This window comes from Argentina silus, assembly GCF_951799395.1.
Source record: "Argentina silus genome assembly, chromosome: 10".
NCBI lineage: Eukaryota > Metazoa > Chordata > Actinopteri > Argentiniformes > Argentinidae > Argentina > Argentina silus.
The window spans coordinates 3,193,797-3,213,175 of NC_139664.1; the positions used below are offsets into that span (position 1 = coordinate 3,193,797).

At 46.3% G+C, this 19,379-nt stretch overlaps 2 protein-coding genes across 6 annotated transcripts; both read left to right on the forward strand.

The window, feature by feature from the left end:
• The first annotated feature begins 624 nt into the window (after positions 1 to 624).
• tap1 (transporter 1, ATP-binding cassette, sub-family B (MDR/TAP)) lies at positions 625 to 8,159 on the forward strand. 2 transcript variants are annotated; one of them, XM_083678293.1, is made up of 13 exons: positions 625 to 820; positions 1,371 to 1,694; positions 1,941 to 2,133; positions 2,655 to 2,769; positions 3,065 to 3,195; positions 3,446 to 3,651; positions 3,937 to 4,134; positions 4,487 to 4,615; positions 4,832 to 5,020; positions 5,200 to 5,373; positions 6,065 to 6,224; positions 6,696 to 6,832; positions 7,287 to 8,159. In XM_083678293.1, exons 2-13 carry the CDS (start codon positions 1,383 to 1,385, stop codon positions 7,512 to 7,514), a joined length of 2,172 nt encoding a protein of 723 aa, XP_083534419.1. In that variant the 5' UTR covers positions 625 to 820; positions 1,371 to 1,382; the 3' UTR covers positions 7,515 to 8,159. The 2 variants fall into 2 exon arrangements, with proteins under 2 accessions (XP_083534419.1, XP_083534418.1); XM_083678292.1 differs by having other exon boundaries at positions 625 to 816.
• Positions 8,160 to 9,404: 1,245 nt separating this feature from the next.
• brd2b (bromodomain containing 2b) lies at positions 9,405 to 19,310 on the forward strand. Of its 4 annotated transcripts, none has more exons than XM_083679491.1 (12): positions 9,405 to 9,452; positions 12,039 to 12,339; positions 12,552 to 12,689; positions 12,810 to 12,957; positions 13,227 to 13,390; positions 13,895 to 14,407; positions 14,653 to 14,781; positions 14,925 to 15,155; positions 15,339 to 15,694; positions 16,047 to 16,372; positions 16,739 to 16,864; positions 17,038 to 19,310. In XM_083679491.1, the coding sequence occupies exons 2-12, from the start codon at positions 12,076 to 12,078 to the stop codon at positions 17,163 to 17,165; spliced, it is 2,523 nt and encodes an 840-aa protein (XP_083535617.1). In that variant the 5' UTR covers positions 9,405 to 9,452; positions 12,039 to 12,075; the 3' UTR covers positions 17,166 to 19,310. The 4 variants fall into 4 exon arrangements, with proteins under 4 accessions (XP_083535617.1, XP_083535614.1, XP_083535616.1 ...); XM_083679488.1 differs by lacking the exon at positions 9,405 to 9,452 and adding an exon at positions 9,873 to 9,983 and having other exon boundaries at positions 12,036 to 12,339; XM_083679490.1 differs by lacking the exon at positions 9,405 to 9,452 and adding an exon at positions 9,873 to 9,983 and having other exon boundaries at positions 12,036 to 12,339; positions 14,925 to 15,143.
• Positions 19,311 to 19,379: the final 69 nt, after the last annotated feature.

A 19,379-nucleotide genomic window follows, 5' to 3' on the forward strand; every position in this document is an offset into this window, starting at 1 on the left:
CAAACCCTAGGATGAGCTGGTGCTTAAAATAGACAGGGCAACTATAGCCTCCTTACCATTGGTCAGCTGGCTCAGATGAAAGGATGTGTCCAGGAACAGGAAATAGGGGTCTCCTTTCATCCTTAACCTCAAGACTCATAAATTGTGTCAAGACACAGCTTCACAGCAGGTAGTCCTGCAATATTTTGTGTGTCTCTGTATGACTTCAAGTTGAAAGGGACATCTCATTGTTGTTTGCAAATGCAAAGATGTTTCCGGTTTGAAACTTACTTGCATGTGTATCAATCTCTCTGGCAAGTAAATCATTGTGCATTGTCAGGAGGAAATATGCAAGTATGTTTTTAAAAAAGAGCTGTCATTTATAACCAATAATAATTTAACTATGATATGATACACAAGGCAACGATCATGAGCAAATCACGCGATATCGCATGAGAGGTTTCAAGTTCAAAAGTGAACCAGCAAGATATTAACTGCAATAATTTCGGCCTTAGCGGTATCAATGATGTCAATCGTTTGACTTGATTGTTGATCTTAATTAATCACGTGTCACCATATTCATAGGTAAATTCGGTACACGTCAACGGAGTAAGAAGACTGGGACTTCCCACATCATACATTGTACTTTCGGTTTTATTTACCGCCGAATCACCGCAGTTCAGCCTGTGGTTCTTGCTGAATATATGTGTATATATATAGATTTATGATCTATATGATGGCATTCACTTGAATGTTTTGTTTTAGTCAAAAGTAGCTTACAACCTCTCATCGCAAGAGTAACATCGCCTTGGACAACAACATTGCTCGCATGCACACGTGAGTATTTTTATTTCCTTAAAACGTCATTTACAGTAAAAAAAAAAAAATCATTTACAGTATTGATGTTGGAGGGTAAACAATTCTTTCAGGTGTTGTTTTTTCTGAGTCGACATGAATGCAACTTAAACGACTTTTAGTTTACATGCAAATTCACTTCATAAGTAGGCTAGGTAAAAGTGAAAGTAAAACCGTAACCTTGGCGATATGCTGTAAAACCAACCGTAGAGAAGTTGAGAACACGCTGAATCAACGTAATGCTTTTGTATAATTGTTATAATAACCAGTGGTCAGCTGTTTTTCCAAGGGTTAGGGTTAGCGGTCTTATTTTACAAAGTTTCAGATATAGCCCAGGAGTTACATTTGGGTGGATTTTTAGGTGGTGAAATTTTCTGTTTCACTCTGTCCTTCACCTTAAGTTTCACATTACCCCCCCTCACCCCCAACCCCAAATCACCCACCATATTTCAGCCCTGATATTCTGTGTGCAGGCTGTAGACCTACTCGATCCTCACAACCCTCCTCTCCCTCTCTCTCCCATTCTCCTGTTGCAGAACCCGTTCGGAATGCCGAAAATGAACTTCTCTCCGCTGCTCTTCCTGTGTGCGGATGTGTGTGTGGTGCAGGCGATCCGCATGGCCCAGCTCTCCCCTCTCCCTCATCCCTTCATTACCCTGTGGGTTGGTGGCCTGCTCCGTGCCTGCGTCCTCCTCCTCCTCACCCTCACCTACCCTGGAAACCTACCCTGGATGATCAGCTTTGAGGGGCTCCAAAGCATGGGGGTCCTCTGCTTCCTCTGCCCTGTCTACATCAGCCTCCTCTGGGCATGTGGCCAGCCCACCCTGGACCAACTGTGGGGATGGCATTCATGGCAGTGGGTGGGTGAAATATCCTTCACGTCGTATTGTTGAGACACATTCATTTCAAAATGCAATGCCCTCATTCAGTGAAATGGAGACAACCTTGAACCTTGAAATGGAGACAAAATATAAAACCAAGATGGGTTTTATATTTGGTATGACGCCTCAGCTCATCGTTGATGACAAAAAAAGTGTTGTTTTCTGCACAGGGAAGGAACAACAATGAAAAAATTACACACAGACTAAAAATCTCTTGTTTTGCAGCTATTTCAGACCTACAGTGTAGCAGTTGTGGCATGGTTGTACTGGACAAGCTACGTCCCGTCTGTCCTCACCAAGACCACCAAAGAACCACCGAAGAAGAATGGGGCCTCCCTGAAGAGACTAGTGGGGTATATGAAACCGTACATCCTACGGTTCGGAGTAGTGGCTGCTCTTGTGGTCATCTCTTCTCTTGGTAATTTTGTTAATGTTTTGTTAATATTTTGCTATTTTGTAAATGTTTTGTTAATATTTGCTTATAGATTGTTTTTTTTATATAGTTTTTTTATGTCCCATGCACCAACCTCACCAAGTCAATTTCCTGTATGTGCAAATATACTTGGCCAAATAAAAGAATTCAGATTCAGATTCAGATTCAGATTCTGATTCTGATTCTGATTCTGATTCTGATTCTAAGGCCTCCCCTTTAAAACATTGCAATATTTTCTAGGATGGATGTGTTAGGGAGAAAAGGCGCACTGAAATAATCCATTTTAATTGTAATTGTACACCACCAGTATATTCATCAGCTTCATCTGGAATGGAATAAGGAATGGAATAAGGAATGGAATAAGGAATGGTATGAAGCACACGTGTTTGATACCATTCCTTATTCCGTTCCATGCATTACAATGAGCATGTCCTCCGATTTCTACCTCCACCAGCCTCCACTGCTCGAGAGATTATGAAAGTGAAAGTGTTATCTGTTTACTCAAGGTGAGATGGCTATCCCCCACTACACGGGCCGGATGACAGACTGGATTATGAACGAGGATGAGCCAGATGCCTTCACGTACGCCATTCAAGTCATGAGTATGATCACCATCATGAGGTAAGCTTCAGGGGCTTCAGTGATAGAAGTAGTAACAACAGAGTGATAAAATACATTGAGCATAGTAATACTACTGTACAGTCCCAATGACAATGCTTATAGGCCAATCATTTGTGAAATAATGTTTTTGAACTCTTCAAAGTGCTATCATTGGCCCATCCTCAAGTGACATCATTAATAATCTTACCCATTTTAGGGTTGTACAAGTGTGTCAGTTTCCTCATCTTAACCAAGGGTACATCCTTTGTAATAACACAGTAACACTCTCTCCCGTCCCTCCCTCTCTATCTGGCAGTGCTGTGTGTGAATTTGTGTGTGACCTCATCTACAACATCACCATGAGTTGCATACACACCGCCGTCCAGGGCCTTATCTTTCAGTCAGTGCTCAAGCAGGACATTCCTTTCTTTGACGACTCAAAGACAGGTGAGTTACATGTAGACTAATAAAAACAAAATTACATTCTAACAAAAAAGTTACTGCTGCATATACTGTATATATGTGTATATATATATATATATATATATATATATATATATATATGCCTTAGGTATTTAAAGGTTAAACACTTTTCTTTGTTTACATGTTGTTGTTGTTGTTGTTGTTTATAATGAGGGAAAGAATAACAGCCCAACACCTCCACAGATCTAAACCATGACATCATCATGTGTTCTAGGTGTGATTGTGTCGCGAATCACCACGGATACCAACGTCATGAGCGAGGCGCTGAGCGACGAGCTGAGTCTCCTGATGTGGTACTCCATGCGCGTCGTCTCCCTCTTCATCTTCATGATGAAGCTCTCCTGCAAGCTGTCTACCTTCACTGCTATGGGGCTACCTATCATCTGGTTCATTCCCAAGATATCTGGAAAGTTCCACCAGGTATGAAAAGTCAAACCTTTGCGATGACAGAGTAGAAAAAAAGCAGAGACATCTCACTCAAAAAAATATAGTAGTTAGATACGTACAATTATACAACCAACCATACAAAAGATTCAAAGATTCAGAAGGTACTGGCTTCTTAAGGAACCCACCATATGCAACAAATGTACTTCATCACTAAAAGTCTAACAGAACTGGGGAATCTGCATACAAACAAGGGACATCCAACAAAAGCAGCTCTACAGAACAGCAAATATTTATCCTTGAGTATTGTTTTTCTTCCAGCGCCTCTCTGAAAAGGTTCAAAAGTCGTTAGCCTACGCCAATGATGTTGCCACGGAGACCTTCTCCTCCATGAAGACTGTTAGGAGTTTTGCCAATGAGGACGGCGAGACAGAGCGGTACAAACGGCAACTGGACGCCACTTACGCCCTCAACAAACAGGAAGCAGCCACCTATGCAGGCTCCACCTGGGCCAACAGCGTAAGTCTCCATTGTTTTTCTTGTTGACAATCAAGTTGGTCCTGTGCAGCTCATTTGGTAGAGCATGGTGCTAACAGCGCTCAGGTTGTGGGTTTGATTCCTGCTGGGACCATAGATACTGAAATGTATGCACTCACTGCAATGTAAGTCGCTTTGGATAAAAGCGTCAGCTAAATGGCGTATATTATTATTACATTATCAAGATAGTCAGGGGCAGGATTGACTGATACCGACGATTACTGAAGAAATAGTGATCTGAGTTTAGGTATTCAACTCTCTAGGATTGCTTGTTGTATCGGTTATAACCAGTTATAACTGGTTATAACCAGTAGTAACCCCATCTCTCTCTCAGATGTCCAGCCTGGCTCTGAAGGTCAGCATCCTGTACTATGGTGGGAGGCTGGTGACTGGGGGGACCGTCAGCAGTGGGGACCTGGTAGCCTTTATACTTTACGAACTCCAGTTCTCCTCTGCTGTGGAGGTAATAACAACCTTATATTCTTTCGATAGTGTTGATAGATCACAACTAGAATGTTCCGTATCGTATTTTGACACTTTTTTTTTTTTTTTATATCTGTGATATAAATCAGTTTATTAATTGCAGTAGCAGTATAGATAATATATCACAAACAGTATCAACATTTTCCTTTTTTCTCCCTTCCTACTCCTGAGACTGATGTGTTTATTAATATTGCAGGCTATGATGTCATGTTATCCACGTGTGAAGAAGGCAATCGGCGCCTCTGAGGAGATTTTCGAGTATATGGACAGACAGCCCCAGGTTCCTCCTGAAGGCTCTTTGGCACCCAAAACTCTTAAGGGACATGTGCAGTTCAAGAATGTCACATTTGCTTATGCCAATAGGAAAGACACACCCGTGCTTGAGGTAAATAATAAATAAATAAATTAACATTATATTTCATTATGCACATATATTATGTGAACGTATATAAAACGTGCATATATGTACAGTATATGACTCTTATAAATATGTATGAAAATGTATATATTTACAACTCTCTCTCTCTCTCTCTCTCTCTCTCTCTCTCTCTCTCTCTCTGTCAGGGCCTGTCTCTGGAGCTGAAACCTGGGCAGATCACTGCCATAGTTGGCCACTCTGGAGCAGGGAAGAGCACCTGTGTGAGCCTGCTGGAGAGGTTCTACCAGCCCCAGACAGGAGAGATCCTACTGGATGGAGAACCACTGCAGAGCTACGAGGACAAGTACCTACACGAAAAGGTAATTACACACACCAGTATAGGGAGCTATTTGATAGCCTTGTAATATGGGTGTAATCTATTCACAGTACGATACATATCATGACAAAGAGGTAGTGATAGGATATTCTCACGATAGTGTCCTGAGAGAAATAACAATACCTGAGATAACTGGGTTGCGAAATTGCTGAGACAAGGAGTCACACTCCCTCTCTGTCTCACTCTCTCTCTATCTCACTCCCTCTCTGTCTCACTCCCTCTCTATCTCACTCCCTCTCTATCTCACTCCCTCTCTGTCTCACTCCCTCTCTGTCTCACTCCCTCTCTCTCACTCCCTCTCTATCTCACTCCCTCTCTGTCTCACTCCCTCTCTATCTCACTCCCTCTCTATCTCACTCCCTCTCTGTCTCACTCCCTCTCTGTCTCACTCCCTCTCTATCTCACTCCCTCTCTATCTCACTCCCTCTCTGTCTCACTCTCTCTCTATCTCACTCCCTCTCTGTCTCACTCCCTCTCTATCTCACTCCCTCTCTGTCTCACTCCCTCTCTATCTCACTCCCTCTCTGTCTCACTCCCTCTCTGTCTCACTCCCTCTCTGTCTCACTCTCTCTCTGTCTCACTCCCTCTCTGTCTCACTCCCTCTCTGTCTCACTCCCTCTCTGTCTCACTCTCTCTCTATCTCCACCTTCTCCACGGCCTCTTCCTCCTCTTAGATCAGTGTGGTGAGTCAGGAGCCAGTCCTGTTCGCCCGCTCCGTCAGGGAGAACATCAAATACGGCCGCGAGGACGCCTCTGACGAGGAGATGTACAGGGCTGCTGAGCTGGCCAATGCCCACCAGTTCATCTCTAAACTGCCCAAAGGCTACGACACAGGTTTGTCCCTAACAACTTGGTGTGTTACAAGTCCTAACCTTAATACTTGTTATATCTTGTTTGGTTCCCTCACTTATAGAAATGTTGATTGTTTCAGTTCTTGTGTTCAATGGCATTGACAAATTCGGGAACTGTATTTTGGTCCTCATCATTCCTAACACAGTGAGCCTATATAATTTACTGCTCTGTTATTTGTACTGATGCTCAAAGTTTATTGTCATATGCGCTGGGATGTAGAGTGTATGACAATGAAATTCTTACTCGCAACACAATATACAATAGTAACTGTAAACACAATAGAACACATTAGTAGCACAATATACAATAGTAACTGAATAGTACACAATACACAATAATACAATAGTAACTGAATAGTACACAATACACAATAATACAATAGTAACTGAATAGTACACAATACACAATAATACAATAGCAGCAGTGACTCATGTGTTGTACCTTCTTCCACAGATGCTGGGGAGAAGGGGGGCCAGGTCTCCGGAGGGCAGAAGCAGCGTATTGCCCTCGCCAGAGCTCTGATCAGACAGCCTCGCATCCTGGTGCTGGACGACGCCACTAGCAACCTGGATACGGAGAGCGAGCATTTGGTAGGAGAACCGTACTGTCTGATTTCTCTTTACCCATGGGGCTTATCTGAAATATCAGCTTATCTATCTTATCTGAAAGTCATGAACCTCTTTCTGTTAGCACCAACCTTTTTCTTAGGGGTAGATCAGCATTGAAAATGAGTAAACAGAGTTAGAATCAGATAGCATTGCTTGCATGATTTCTATTTCCTTTTCGCCCTGCCCCAACCCTCCCCTAATTGGAGGACATGAAAAGGAACCATAATTCCACACAATTCTAAACCTCTTTTTTGGGAATGTTTTATCCCTGTCAGCCATTGACTCATATCACCCAATGGAAGCGGTGACACTTATTGCTTATAACTTATTGATGTTAATCTTAACCAGTCTCAGACAGTTCGGAAGCTTGGTTGCAAATGGCTTAGATTCTTCTGAGTATATTCTACTCTCACTATTATCCTCTCTCTATGTGCAGGTCCACCAAGCTCTGCTGAAGGAGACAAACCACTGCTCTGTGCTACTGATTGCTCACAAGATGGATACTGTGGAGAAGGCCAATCACATTGTCGTTCTCAAGGACGGAAGGGTCCACGAGGAGGGAAGCCATGATGAGCTGCTGAAAAAAGATGGCGTCTATGCTGACCTGGTGAGGAAGCAGAATACTGGCTTTCAACGTAAAGAAGGGGAGAGGCCAGATATATAAATACAGAGGCTTCCACAAACCCTTGACAGTCCTACAGTAGATTGCACGGGTAACACCATGACACCGTTTTTAAACCATCTGTTTTTACTAAATCTACAGCTTCGCAATTCACATACACATTTTTTGCAGCGACACTTACGTCACATAATCGTCAAATTGTTGTTGTCACACTCCTTCCAGTTATTTTCAGGTGTACAATAAAACTCTCAGAATAACAGTCCTTCTCCGTAGTGGAAATGTGGTGTTTTACCACTCCTATGAATTATTTAAAATGATCCAAATGTGATATTTGTCTATCTGAGCCAAAGTATTTGTTCTATCTATATAAAAGCTGCCCTCTGTTTGCTTTCAATACATTTAGTGTGTGTTTTTTATTTATGTTAATGTCATTTAATAACATTAACATAACATGTTGAACTTTTTCTCTGTGTTCATATGTTACTTTCAAAAACAACAACAACAATATGTCTTTCTTGAATTTGTAAATATAATGTATCATATTCAGCCATAGAGGGAAATCCCTCTGAACCTGACACTTGAGTGATTGATCCAAAAATCCATGATGATAGGACTTGTATTTTCCTTAGTATTGTACAAAGGAATAAAGCCTGTATCTGAATGTCATAAAACAGTTCTGTAACAACAGCCATTGTAGTTGCTCTTTATAGCTGTGGAAAGTCCCATGTCTCGTACTTTCACTTTTCTTTTTTATACTAGTGCTGCAAAATGCCAACACACTGAATCTCTAAAACTGTGTTGAGGTAGAGGGTATTTCCAACGAAGATGCTACGACACTTGTCACTGGGTCAGATCCATTGCAGTTGCTAAGCAGTTTTAGTCAACAGACGTACACCAGCCATACACTAAGGAAGTAGCACTGTGACCCCCAGCTCAAATGTTTAGCACCATATAATGTCAATACTTTGCCAATTTGATAAGATGTGGTAAACTCTATGTATTTATCATTCATTTGAGTACTGCCTGCACCTAGAAGACAAAGACAAAGACTGTTTATTGGCCATGCAATCAGTTCTCATCAATTGTTGGAATGTGGTAATTTTTGCACCCCCCCCCCCCGAGACAACGCACACGCACTGCACACCCCCGTTCAGCTGTGAAAGCAAAAAAAAAAAAAATCTAATTCTGTTTCTTGTAATAACGTTTCTGATGTTTTTTTTCCTAAGTTATGATGCAACAGTGAACTAGCCAGTCAAACTGGCCAGTCCAAAGAAGTAGGCAGACAGGTTGTGCAATTTCAAGTTCACCAGACAGCCTAAGAGAGGCCATACCTCCACCTAGTGATAGAATTAAACCTGCATTTTATTTTATTTAGCCTTTATCCAGGGTTAGGGTTAGGGTCGTCTCATTGAGATAAACATATTTTTCAAGAGAGACCTACATCTTAATGAAGAGGCTGGTAGTCTCCTTCTTGGGTGTCAAGGAATGTGGCCCTCTGGTGTATGGTGTCTGTATCTGACTGAAGTCAACAACAACTACTGTACCACATCATGCCTCAGTGAGTAATACTGGGCTCTATTGCTCAATGTTTCTTATGTCTTACTCAATGTCCCATCCTACTACAACGTGCAGGCATGCATGTGACACACACACACACACACATTATCAACAGGACCTACACACCTTATTCTAAATGTGTGTGTGTGTCATTTGATGTCCACTTGAGGTGCACCACAAGCACAAGTCCACCAAGGCAAATAAAAGGATGAGGGAAAAGTCACGTGACAACTTTCCATAAGTATGGAAGTGGAAGGTGGAGGCACGAACATCCAAGTTAATAGGTGGGCCTAAATGTGTCACTCAACTCAACGTCATATGATATTGAAATCGACCAAGACCTATTAGATAAAGCTGTATATTAATAATGCAACGTTAACCGGGGTTTGAAACGGTAGCTCTCCTAATGTGAATTGAGAGATGGTAATGTATGCCCAGCTTTACGGATGGATTATGTGTAAATAAAGGGACTAGAGCTAGCTAGCTGGCTGAATCATGACACAGCCATGAGTGTCTTTCCCGCCTGATATGTGTATATTGAGCTATCCTAAGCATGTCTTGCAGCTCGTATTTACATACACCCACTGCTCATAAGTAGCCATACCTAACACAGTTAGGCTAAATGTTTTATTCTTCACGGTTAGCTGTCGTTAGCAGGTTTAGCTGATGCTAAGGAACAGAATGTCCTAGCCTAGCAGCCTCTTGGGCGTGGCATGCCTGTTGACAGGCCGTGAGCAGCCAATGGGAGGTCGGTATTGTGAGAAACCCAACAGGAACTGCACCGAATCGCCACGTGGTAGGTTTATAAACAGCCAGCCGGAAGCTTTTCGGCGCCATTTCATTGCAGAAGTGTTCGGCTTTCTCTCTGTGAAAAACACAACAGTGGAAAATTGGAACATACTAAGAATCCGGATCCATCCTGATGGAAACGGACCTTAACCCGCCTCTTGACAGGTACCATTCGGAACGTTGTACTTTGAGTCTCGGGTCGGAACCGATTTGGCAGGCTTGGCAATGCACACGAATTGGTATATAGTATGTAAACATAGGTACCGTTGTGTGCTAGCAAGCTAGCGTTGCACCAGTCGTTGACTAGTGCCGACCTGGCCAGGGGGTAGCTAGCTTAATACGTTCAGCCCCGTCCCTGGTTGTCTGACTTGACTAGCTGTTAAATAAAGGGGTTGCCCCAGTGTTCCAATACCCATTATCAAGCTTCGCATTTTGTTCACAAGCCTCTCCCGTCTCGGAGGCTGTATGGCAGCTTCCTGCTCTGCAACTTGGGCAGTGAGGATTGTTTTGAGTCGGTTGTGTGAACCGCTCCATTGATTGAGCGGCACTGCGCCACCGCCATTTTCATGCTAGCCAGCTAGCGTCATATCTTTGACTACATTTAGGAGAAGGTGTGGAGACGAGAAGTGGCTCGTTAGCCGGCGACGTTGCATTCACGAATGAGGCTAGCCGCAACTGTGGTTTTCCATTTTGCAGCGAGGCAGTTTGTCTCCCGTCTGTTTGGCTGATCATAGACGTTCGGTTAGAGCTCGCGAGCTAGCTAGGCGAGATTTGTTGGGGCTCTTCCACAATCTGGGTCAGAATTGTCCAGGTAGTCTAAGATAATTTAGCTCGCTAATATTGATGTGCACTTTATGCAGTCCGCTGGAGAAATTGTTTGTGATTAGCCAGCCAAGTTGGCTATCCAGCCCAGCGTTGCCGGCTAGCGTTAGTTGTTGAGCCAGCTAGCTAGCGACAGTATTATACTAAGTAGACTCCAAATGCAATTTCTTGATGAAAGTATCCGGAACTTCTCTTAATAGCTTGTCATTTCCATCAAATTAAAAGCAGTCCTGGCGAGGGCCAGGTCAGATCTTCTGATGGTTGATAGCGCGTCTCTGTTTACAAACAGTCAGAAAAGGCGGGGCGGTGCCACCGACCATATGGTGACTAATATTAAAGCGCCATTTGTCTGCCAAATGAAATGCGCTATTTGGCACGGCTTTGAAATATGAACATTTTATGGATATTTGACCACAGCTACCATTAGCGAACAATACATTTGGCAACATGTTTGTTTGCTGCCCCATTAAACCCATCAACCTAATACCATTTATTGACTTTGATTCTCACTCTTTGTCGCCTTACGTGATAAAGTAGCCTACAGTCACGAATAGAACCCCTGAACGCATTACCCTGTTTGTTGTAACCAAAGATTTCAGATTGAATGTGGGCTTGTCTAGATGACAACTGAAAACTTCTAGTTTTGCATTGAATAAGGTACCCTTTTAAGGATACTCTTAGTGCTGTTGCTTTTCTTTAACAGGTTAACGCGACACGCCTTTACTGTTATACGTGCTGTGTTGTTGGTGTGTAAGTCGTGACACAGAAAATCAGCTCCTGGGCACTGCCCCTGTTTGTGTGTCAGTGGGGCATGTGCGTGTTGTGAGACTGTCCCTCTAAATCGGAGCCACCCAGTATAAAGATGGTGCGAGGGAAGGACTGAGACCAACAGAACAGACCTAGTACCTTTTATGTTAAACCATAACACCCCTGAAGGCAGGGTTAGCTGGCCAGGCGCAGCAGTAGCCTACTACCACTGGTCTCCCTGCAATGCTCAGCGCTGACTACTGGCCTCTTTCCGTCAGGTGATCTGGGGTCTCTGGCGGTTGCCATGGCAGTGCCAAAAGTGTCAGTCTATTGATGGAATCCACGTTGCCCTGGGTGAAGGCCCGCGTTGTTCAGACTAGGACTTTTCTTAGTTCTCCCCATTATCGGTGCGTTTGCGTGAATCGTGTGTCGCTTGCACCTTTTGGCATCGTAAAGTTTGTTCTGCCCCGATGTGCCCGCTCACCGGGTGATTGGATGTATTGCATTGGTAAAGTGTCACAGTAGTTTAGCACAAATTGATTTTCCTGACAAAATGCGCCCCTCGCCCCTCCCATCCTATCTGTCCAATTCCAACACTTCTCCCTCTTCCTCCTTTGCTCCTGTGCCCTGGTCTCCCCTCCCTGGCAGCAGCTCTCTGGGTGTGGTGGGGCTGTCTGGAAGCGGCGGGATGGAGCAGAGCGCCTCGGGCCCGGGCAAGCGCATCCGCAAGCCCTCCCTGCTGTTCGAGGGCTTTGAGAGCCCCTCGCTGCCCCACGCTCCTCTCCCGGGGCCCCCAGCCCCACCCCAACCCCCTGTCAGGGACCCCGGCCGGCAGGGCCGCGTGACCAACCAGCTGCAGTTCCTCCAGAAGGCCATGACTAAGTCCCTGTGGAGGCACCACTTCGCCTGGCCCTTTCACGAGCCTGTGGATGCCTTCAGGCTGAGCCTGCCGGTGAGTTACCCTGGACCTGCCGGTGTGGAGCAGTGGTTGCTTACAGGGATTTTTCATACTGTGTATGTGCCTTATCCCTGTGTGCTTTGTTGACTATCTCTTTGGAGCTGTAAGTATAGCCATTTCAAGTGTGTATATCTGTATTATTATATTTGTTGACATATTTCCATTCAATGCAAACTATGACGTGTCGCTCTCCCCCCTCCCTATAGGACTATCATAAGATCATCAAGCAGCCCATGGACATGGGCACCATCAAGAAACGCCTGGAGAACAACTACTACCGCAGTGCCAGCGAGTGTATGCAGGACTTCAACACCATGTTCACCAACTGCTACATCTACAACAAGGTGTGTCCCCTAGTACGCAAGGCACCTTCCACATTCACACATTGATCGCCAGTTCTGTCCCTGTTCACATTAACTGGTCGTGCTGATTGTAATGTTGTGTGTTTCCCTTGTGTCTCCCAGCCCACGGACGACATCGTCCTGATGGCCCAGTCTCTGGAGAAGGTGTTCTTGCAGAAGGTGGCCCAGATGCCCCAGGATGAGATCGAGCTGCCCCCTCCAGTCCCACGCAACAAACAGGGCAAGGGTGGCAAAGGTCGCAAGGGCAACGGTGAGGCAACAGGGTAGATTCGATGTGGCTGAAGCTGATTGGCAGTGAGTGCAGGGTTCTCCCCGAAGAATGTAAGAGACGCCCTGCGCAGACTTGTAAAAATTGCACATTTTGACATGAATAAACAAGTCGTTTTTGATGATGTAATCGAGTGCCAAGAAAAAAAAATCATGAGGAGAACCCTGGAGCGATAATACTGTGACTTCTGTGGGTTGTGTTCTTGAGTTTCTTCTTATTAACTCTTCTTTCTTTCTTTCTCTCGCTCTCAGCATCAAAAGCTCACCAGGTCCCTGCAGTGTCCCAGTCTGCGTACTCTCCCTCCTCCTCCGATGGTGCCGAGTCCATGCTCTCCATCCCCCCTCAGACCCTGTTGACCAAGAGTCTGCCTCCCACTGCCCTGCTGGCCATGCCCCCCACACAGCCCACTGCCAAGGTACGCACCACACCACACAGATCATAATATACGCCATTTAGGTGACGCTTTTATCCAAAGCGACTTACATTGCAGTGAGTGCATACATTTCAGTATATATGGTCCCAGCAGGAATCAAACCCACAACCTAAGTTTTATATAGTATAGATGCTCAGGTCTGGCCTGGAGCTCACTATATATCGCACTGCAGCCGCTGCACTCGGACTGTTAGCAGTGCTTCCTCATTTGGGGGTGGTCACATGCTGGTTCCTCTATTGTTAAGTGTATATTTGGTGCATACAGATGTAGTCCAAATATAAAACGTCTCCTTGTGCCTCCACTGTGTGAAGACCTCTTCCTTGTATCCCTCCTGGCGGCCATTATGACATTGCAGTCGTTGTTATTACTGGTCTGGGTCTGATACAGACGTTCCTTTCACTTTAGTGGGTTCTACTGCACTTGTTGCACTTTTCACAATCGTGTGGTACCGTATTTTCACCCTCTCCTCTGTGTCTGTCCCTACAGAAGAAGGGAGTGAAGCGGAAGGCGGACACCACCACCCCCTCCACCATGGGCCTGCCCGTGGGCATGGCCGGCGGGGCCCGTATGGTCGGCCTGGGCAAAGGAGGCCATGGGGGGCAGGTCCACGACACCTCCCCCCTCTCCCTCACCTCCCTGGGAGGTATGGACACCCCACCAGGCCTGGGGCTGGTCAGAGGGCCCGTGGGGCCCGGGGGCCCCGTCCTGCTCCAGCCCATGATGGCCGGAGGGGGCAAGATCCTGGCCCGCCGGGGGGGCAGCGGACGCCCCATCAAACCCCCCAAGAAGGACCTGCCGGACTCGGTGCAGCTGCAGCCGTCGCGGCGGGGGAAGCTGAGCCAGCAGCTGCGCTACTGTAACGGCGTCCTGAAGGACCTGCTGTCGAAGAAGCACGCGGCGTACGCCTGGCCCTTCTACAAGCCTGTGGACGCCTCGGCCCTGGGCCTGCATGACTACAACGACATCATCAAGTGTCCCATGGACCTCAGCACCATCAAGGTCAGCACACAGGAGGGAGCCAGAGAGGACTGCGTTCTCGTTTATCGGACTGCGATGACTCGCCGAGCTAACTCGGTGGACGGCAGTTGATTTTAGATTTTCTATGTTTTCCTGCATGGATACCCTCCTTCACATTGACAAAATATAAATAAATTAAAAAAAATATCACAAACAAAGTCCCTTGCTTAATCTGTCAAAAGTTAAACCCTTTCTCTCTCTCTCCTTCCTCCTCCTCCTGACCTCAGAGGAAGATGGACTGTCGTGAGTACAGGGACTCGCAGCAGTTCTCCGCTGATGTTCGACTGATGTTCTCCAACTGCTACAAGTACAACCCCCCTGATCACGACGTAGTCGGCATGGCTCGCAAGCTGCAGGTGAGCTCATTCACCCAATGTCACCCGTATGTCACCCCTATGCCAAGCCATAGTGTTCCTCCATGAACATGCTACAGGTTGAGGAAAAGGATACTTGTGAAAGGCTGACCTTTGACCTCTGATCTATCTACCTACCCACCCAGGATGTGTTTGAGTTCCGCTTCGCGAAGATGCCGGACAATCCCATCAAGGAGATGCCCGTCATGTCCCTGGGTGGTCACTCTTCCTCCTCCTCCTCTTCGTCCTCGTCTTCCTCCTCCTCCTCTTCCTCGGAGAGCGAGCCCAGCAGCGAGAGCGAGAGCAGCCCCAGCTCGGACAGCGAGGAGGAGAGAGCACACCGCCTGGCCGAGCTGCAGGACCAGGTGTGTACACAGGTAGACTCGCTGCGCCCCCTCCGCCGTGCACACACCGCACCACACACACACACACGGGCCAAATGTTATGACCACTGTTTTGCAACGTTTCTGCATGTCATGGTCATGTCTTCGTGATTGGGCCTCGTCACTGGTGTGGTTGTTCAGATGAGGATTCTTCCTGTGGTCTCTCCCCCTCTACAGCTCAGAGCCGTACACGAGCAGCTGGCAGCCCTCTCGCAGGGCCCCATCGCCAAACCCAAGAAGAAGAGGGAGAAGAAGGACAAGAAGGACAAGAAGAAGAAAAAGAAGCCGGAGAAACGCAGTCGAGGGGGCAGGAGTGGCGGCGGGGGAACTGGAGGAGGAGGAGGAGGTGGAGGTGGTGGTGGTGGTGTAGGAGTAGGTGGTGGAGGAGGAGGAGCAATGGTGATGGTGGAGGAGAGGGAGAGGCCAGCCAAGGTGGCAAAGGTGGCCAAGGTGTCCAAGAGCAAGGTGGGCAGGCCCGCTTCCTCCACGCAGGGCAAGAGGGGCCCTGGTAGAAAGAGCAACAAGATCAGCAAGTGAGTCAATCATGGACTTCCTTCCCTCAAACTGACCGCCTCTTTTTTCTCTCAGTCCGCTTCTCTTAATCTCCATTTTACTCATCCACTCTCTCGTTCTCTATTTCTACTGTGTTTATTTGTTCACTGTTCTCTCCCCATGCTCATTTAAAGCATACTTCCTCTTTGATCTCCCACCTAATTTACCACCTTATTTTTGTATCTTCCCCTGCTGTGTCTCACACCACGCGCTCTCTCTCTCTCTCTCTCTCTCTCTCTCTCCATATTCCACCCCCTCTCTCATCTCTCTTTTTACACTTTCTTTCACAGTCCTCTTCTAACACTCCTTCCACCCTCTTCCTCTCCTCCCCAGGAACACCAAGAAGGCCCAGGCGGCGGCCGTTCCCTACTACGCCCCTCCGGCCTCCTCCATGCTCCCCCACTACGACTCGGAGGAGGAGGAGGAGACGTCGCCCATGAGCTACGACGAGAAGCGCCAGCTGAGCCTGGACATCAACAAGCTGCCCGGGGAGAAGCTGGGCCGCGTGGTGCACATCATCCAGTCCCGCGAGCCCTCGCTGCGGGACACCAACCCCGAGGAGATCGAGATCGACTTCGAGACGCTCAAGCCGTCCACGCTGCGCGAGCTCGAGCGCTACGTCATGACTTGCCTGAGGAAGAAGCCTCGCAAGCCGTACGGTGAGCTGACGGCTAATGCTACCGGCGGCTAACCCGCGGCTAATGCTACCTGCGGCTAACCCGCGGCTAATGCCAGCTACGGCTAGCCCGAGGCTAATGCCAGCTACGGCTAGCCCATGGCTAGTTGGTAGAGAGCCTCCTTTTTCAGATAGACTAGTGTAACATGTCGTTAAGCTAACGCCTTCTGGCTACGCAACAGAAAAGTGACACTTGAGAGAATGAGACATGCTAGCGCTAGTTAGCTAATGCCACACTTGGGGGGGGGGGGGGGGGGGGGGGGGTTTACGGAGGGCTTTTAGATTGTCACCTCATACTTGTGTATGACGCTGTGAGTGACCTCATACCTGTTCTCCATATGTCTAACAGTGAAGAAAGGGGGGAGTGGGAAGTCCAGGGAGGAGCTGACCCAGGAGAAGAAGAGGGAGCTGGAGAGGAGGCTGCAAGATGTCAGCGGTCAGCTCAACTCTGCCAAGAAGCCCCAGAAACCCAAGGGTGAGCTCACTATTTACATACCAATGTGGGCACACAGTCACAGGCCACTTAAAAAATTTTCAAAAGCAATTGTGTGGCCATTGAAGTGTGGCACGGTTTGTACTTGTAAACTTGAAAGCAATCCTGTGCCGTGATGAGTCAACTTCTCTCTCCCCCACCCTTCCCCCTCTCAGCGGAGAAGCCAAGCGGCCCGGAGCCAAACGCCCAGCCCTCACGGCTCAGCGCCAGCAGCTCAAGCTCTGACTCTTCCTCCTCCTCATCGTCCTCCTCCTCAGACACCAGTGAGTCAGACTCAGGTTGATCCCCCCCCTCCGCTGGCTCAGAGGGAGAGAGAGACAGCCCCCACAGAGCTCAGGGACGTGGGGTGGCCCAGGACAAAGTACCCCTGGGACGGTTAGAGCAAGAGGGGGCAGAACACACACATCCCCCCCCCCTCTCCCCCTCCCCCCCCCCCCTCCTCTAAAGGCACCCCAGCGTGAACACTCCAAGAGGAAGACAAAGAAGAAGAAGAAGAAGAAAGAGGATGATGGGATTTGTATGCGGGGGTGGAGGAAGAGAGAAGGTCACTTCGGATATTACTCGGAACCCCAACACTAAATGCCTTTGTTTCCCCTCCCCCTCCTCCCTGTGTAAAATACTTGTACAAATGTATCTGTTTCTTTTATAAAGAAGAATTTTATGGAGATGCCCCCAAAGAGGGAGACAGAGGTGAAAGGAAGCGGAGAGATACTCCCAGTCTCAAATCAACCCATAGTTCCTACCCCTAGATCCTTCCGGATGGCCACTCAGAACTGACAGTAGTAGTAGGATTTGAGCAATATGACACAGTCTCCACCTAGCCTCCTACAAGAATGGATGGATGTCTTAGCATATTACTGAAGCCTATCTGTTACTTTCTGATTCCTGAGAGACTATGGACAGGGATTAGGAGTAAATATGGTGATTGTCTGTCTTTTCTGTATTGTCTTTAGGAGCTGCAGTCAAGAGTGAGTTTTTTTTTCTTTCTGTGTTACATTTCCAACAATCTGTACTGCTAACAGACACATATTCAGTTTGACATGGAGTTTTTTTTTTTTCTTTAGCTGAAATCTGATTATTGAGAACTATTCAACTTCCTTTTCAGTGTGTTTCTTTGAGTACAATACAATCTGTCTTTATAAGCTCATGGAACTCAGTTTGGTTGTTTGGAGAATGGATATGACCTTTCATTAGACCTACGCAACATGTTCGTATGCAGGTAATAACACCTATGCATCTGGAAATGCCTCCATAAACAACATTTTCACCTTGAGTGACAGTAGCATGTCGCTTTAGGTTATGCATTTATTGATGTAATGTGGTGATTTATAAGGGGTGTGAAGTAGGATTTAGAAATGTGTTCCTTTGGGGGGGTGGGGGGTGGTATGTCATTTAAGTTATACATAGCTTATGGTGCTTTCAACACTTCAAGGAACAGTGAGTTATTGATTGAACTAAATCTTAACTAGTTGAGATGTATGACCGTTCATAAGACATCTAACAACTAAACCTGTATTTTCTTTACAATAAGTAAAATCAGTAACTGGAAATGGATACTCCTGCTGAGTTTCGCGGGCACAGCGCATCCCCTGACTTTCCTCCCAGCCGTTTTAGGTCCAGCCCTTCTCACGTTCTGTAGGTTTCAGTTAGAACACTGCATGGTCTTGTAAGCACGATACCAAACTGAGTACCATTGTCCATATTTTCGTTGTGAGCAGCAGCGTCTGCCCGTTTTGTGTACACCTTACTCGTTGTGATGACTTGACCGCGGTACAACCGTCGTAGTAGCGAGTTACTGCATCTGTTTGTTAGCGCTCACAGGACCGGAGTACAACCATGTAACTATAGAACTTGAATCCGATATGAAAACGATGATCTGTATACCATGTAAATGTTCTGAATTACAGAAGTCAAACTGAGGTTGTGGATTCGATTTATTTAGCAAATCGTGTTTGGGTCAAGGTTGCTAAAAAAACAAAACAAAACGAAAAAAACAAACAACCTCCTTGCTTTAACAGTTTTTGTTTTTATTTCTAGCTATGAGGAGTTACAAATCACCATAGAGAATGTATACTGTAGCAGACATGCTGAGTTTGAGACATGCACGATACGAATGATGTACAGACGGGAGCAGTTGTTGAACGTTCTCTTAAGGAAACTATTGTGTATATATACATGTACTGTATTTCTCACAGTCGCACAAACTATCATGTATCTACCAAGTGAGTTTCTTTTTTTTTCCCCTCTCTTGCTTTTCTTTTATACTCTGTGGTTCTTGAATTATTATGTGACACTTTCTCCTCATCATGCTTTATTTCCCAAGAAAATGTCCTGGACATTGTTAGCCTCCTGGTTGACTGGATTGCTGCCTCTCAGAAAACATACCTTTCATTTGAGAACTGTATATATTAAAAACAGAAACCTCTTCTATGAAGCTTGGCGTCTTTGTTTGGGATGGGCATTGGTCATACATACATACAACATACTTACTGTATAT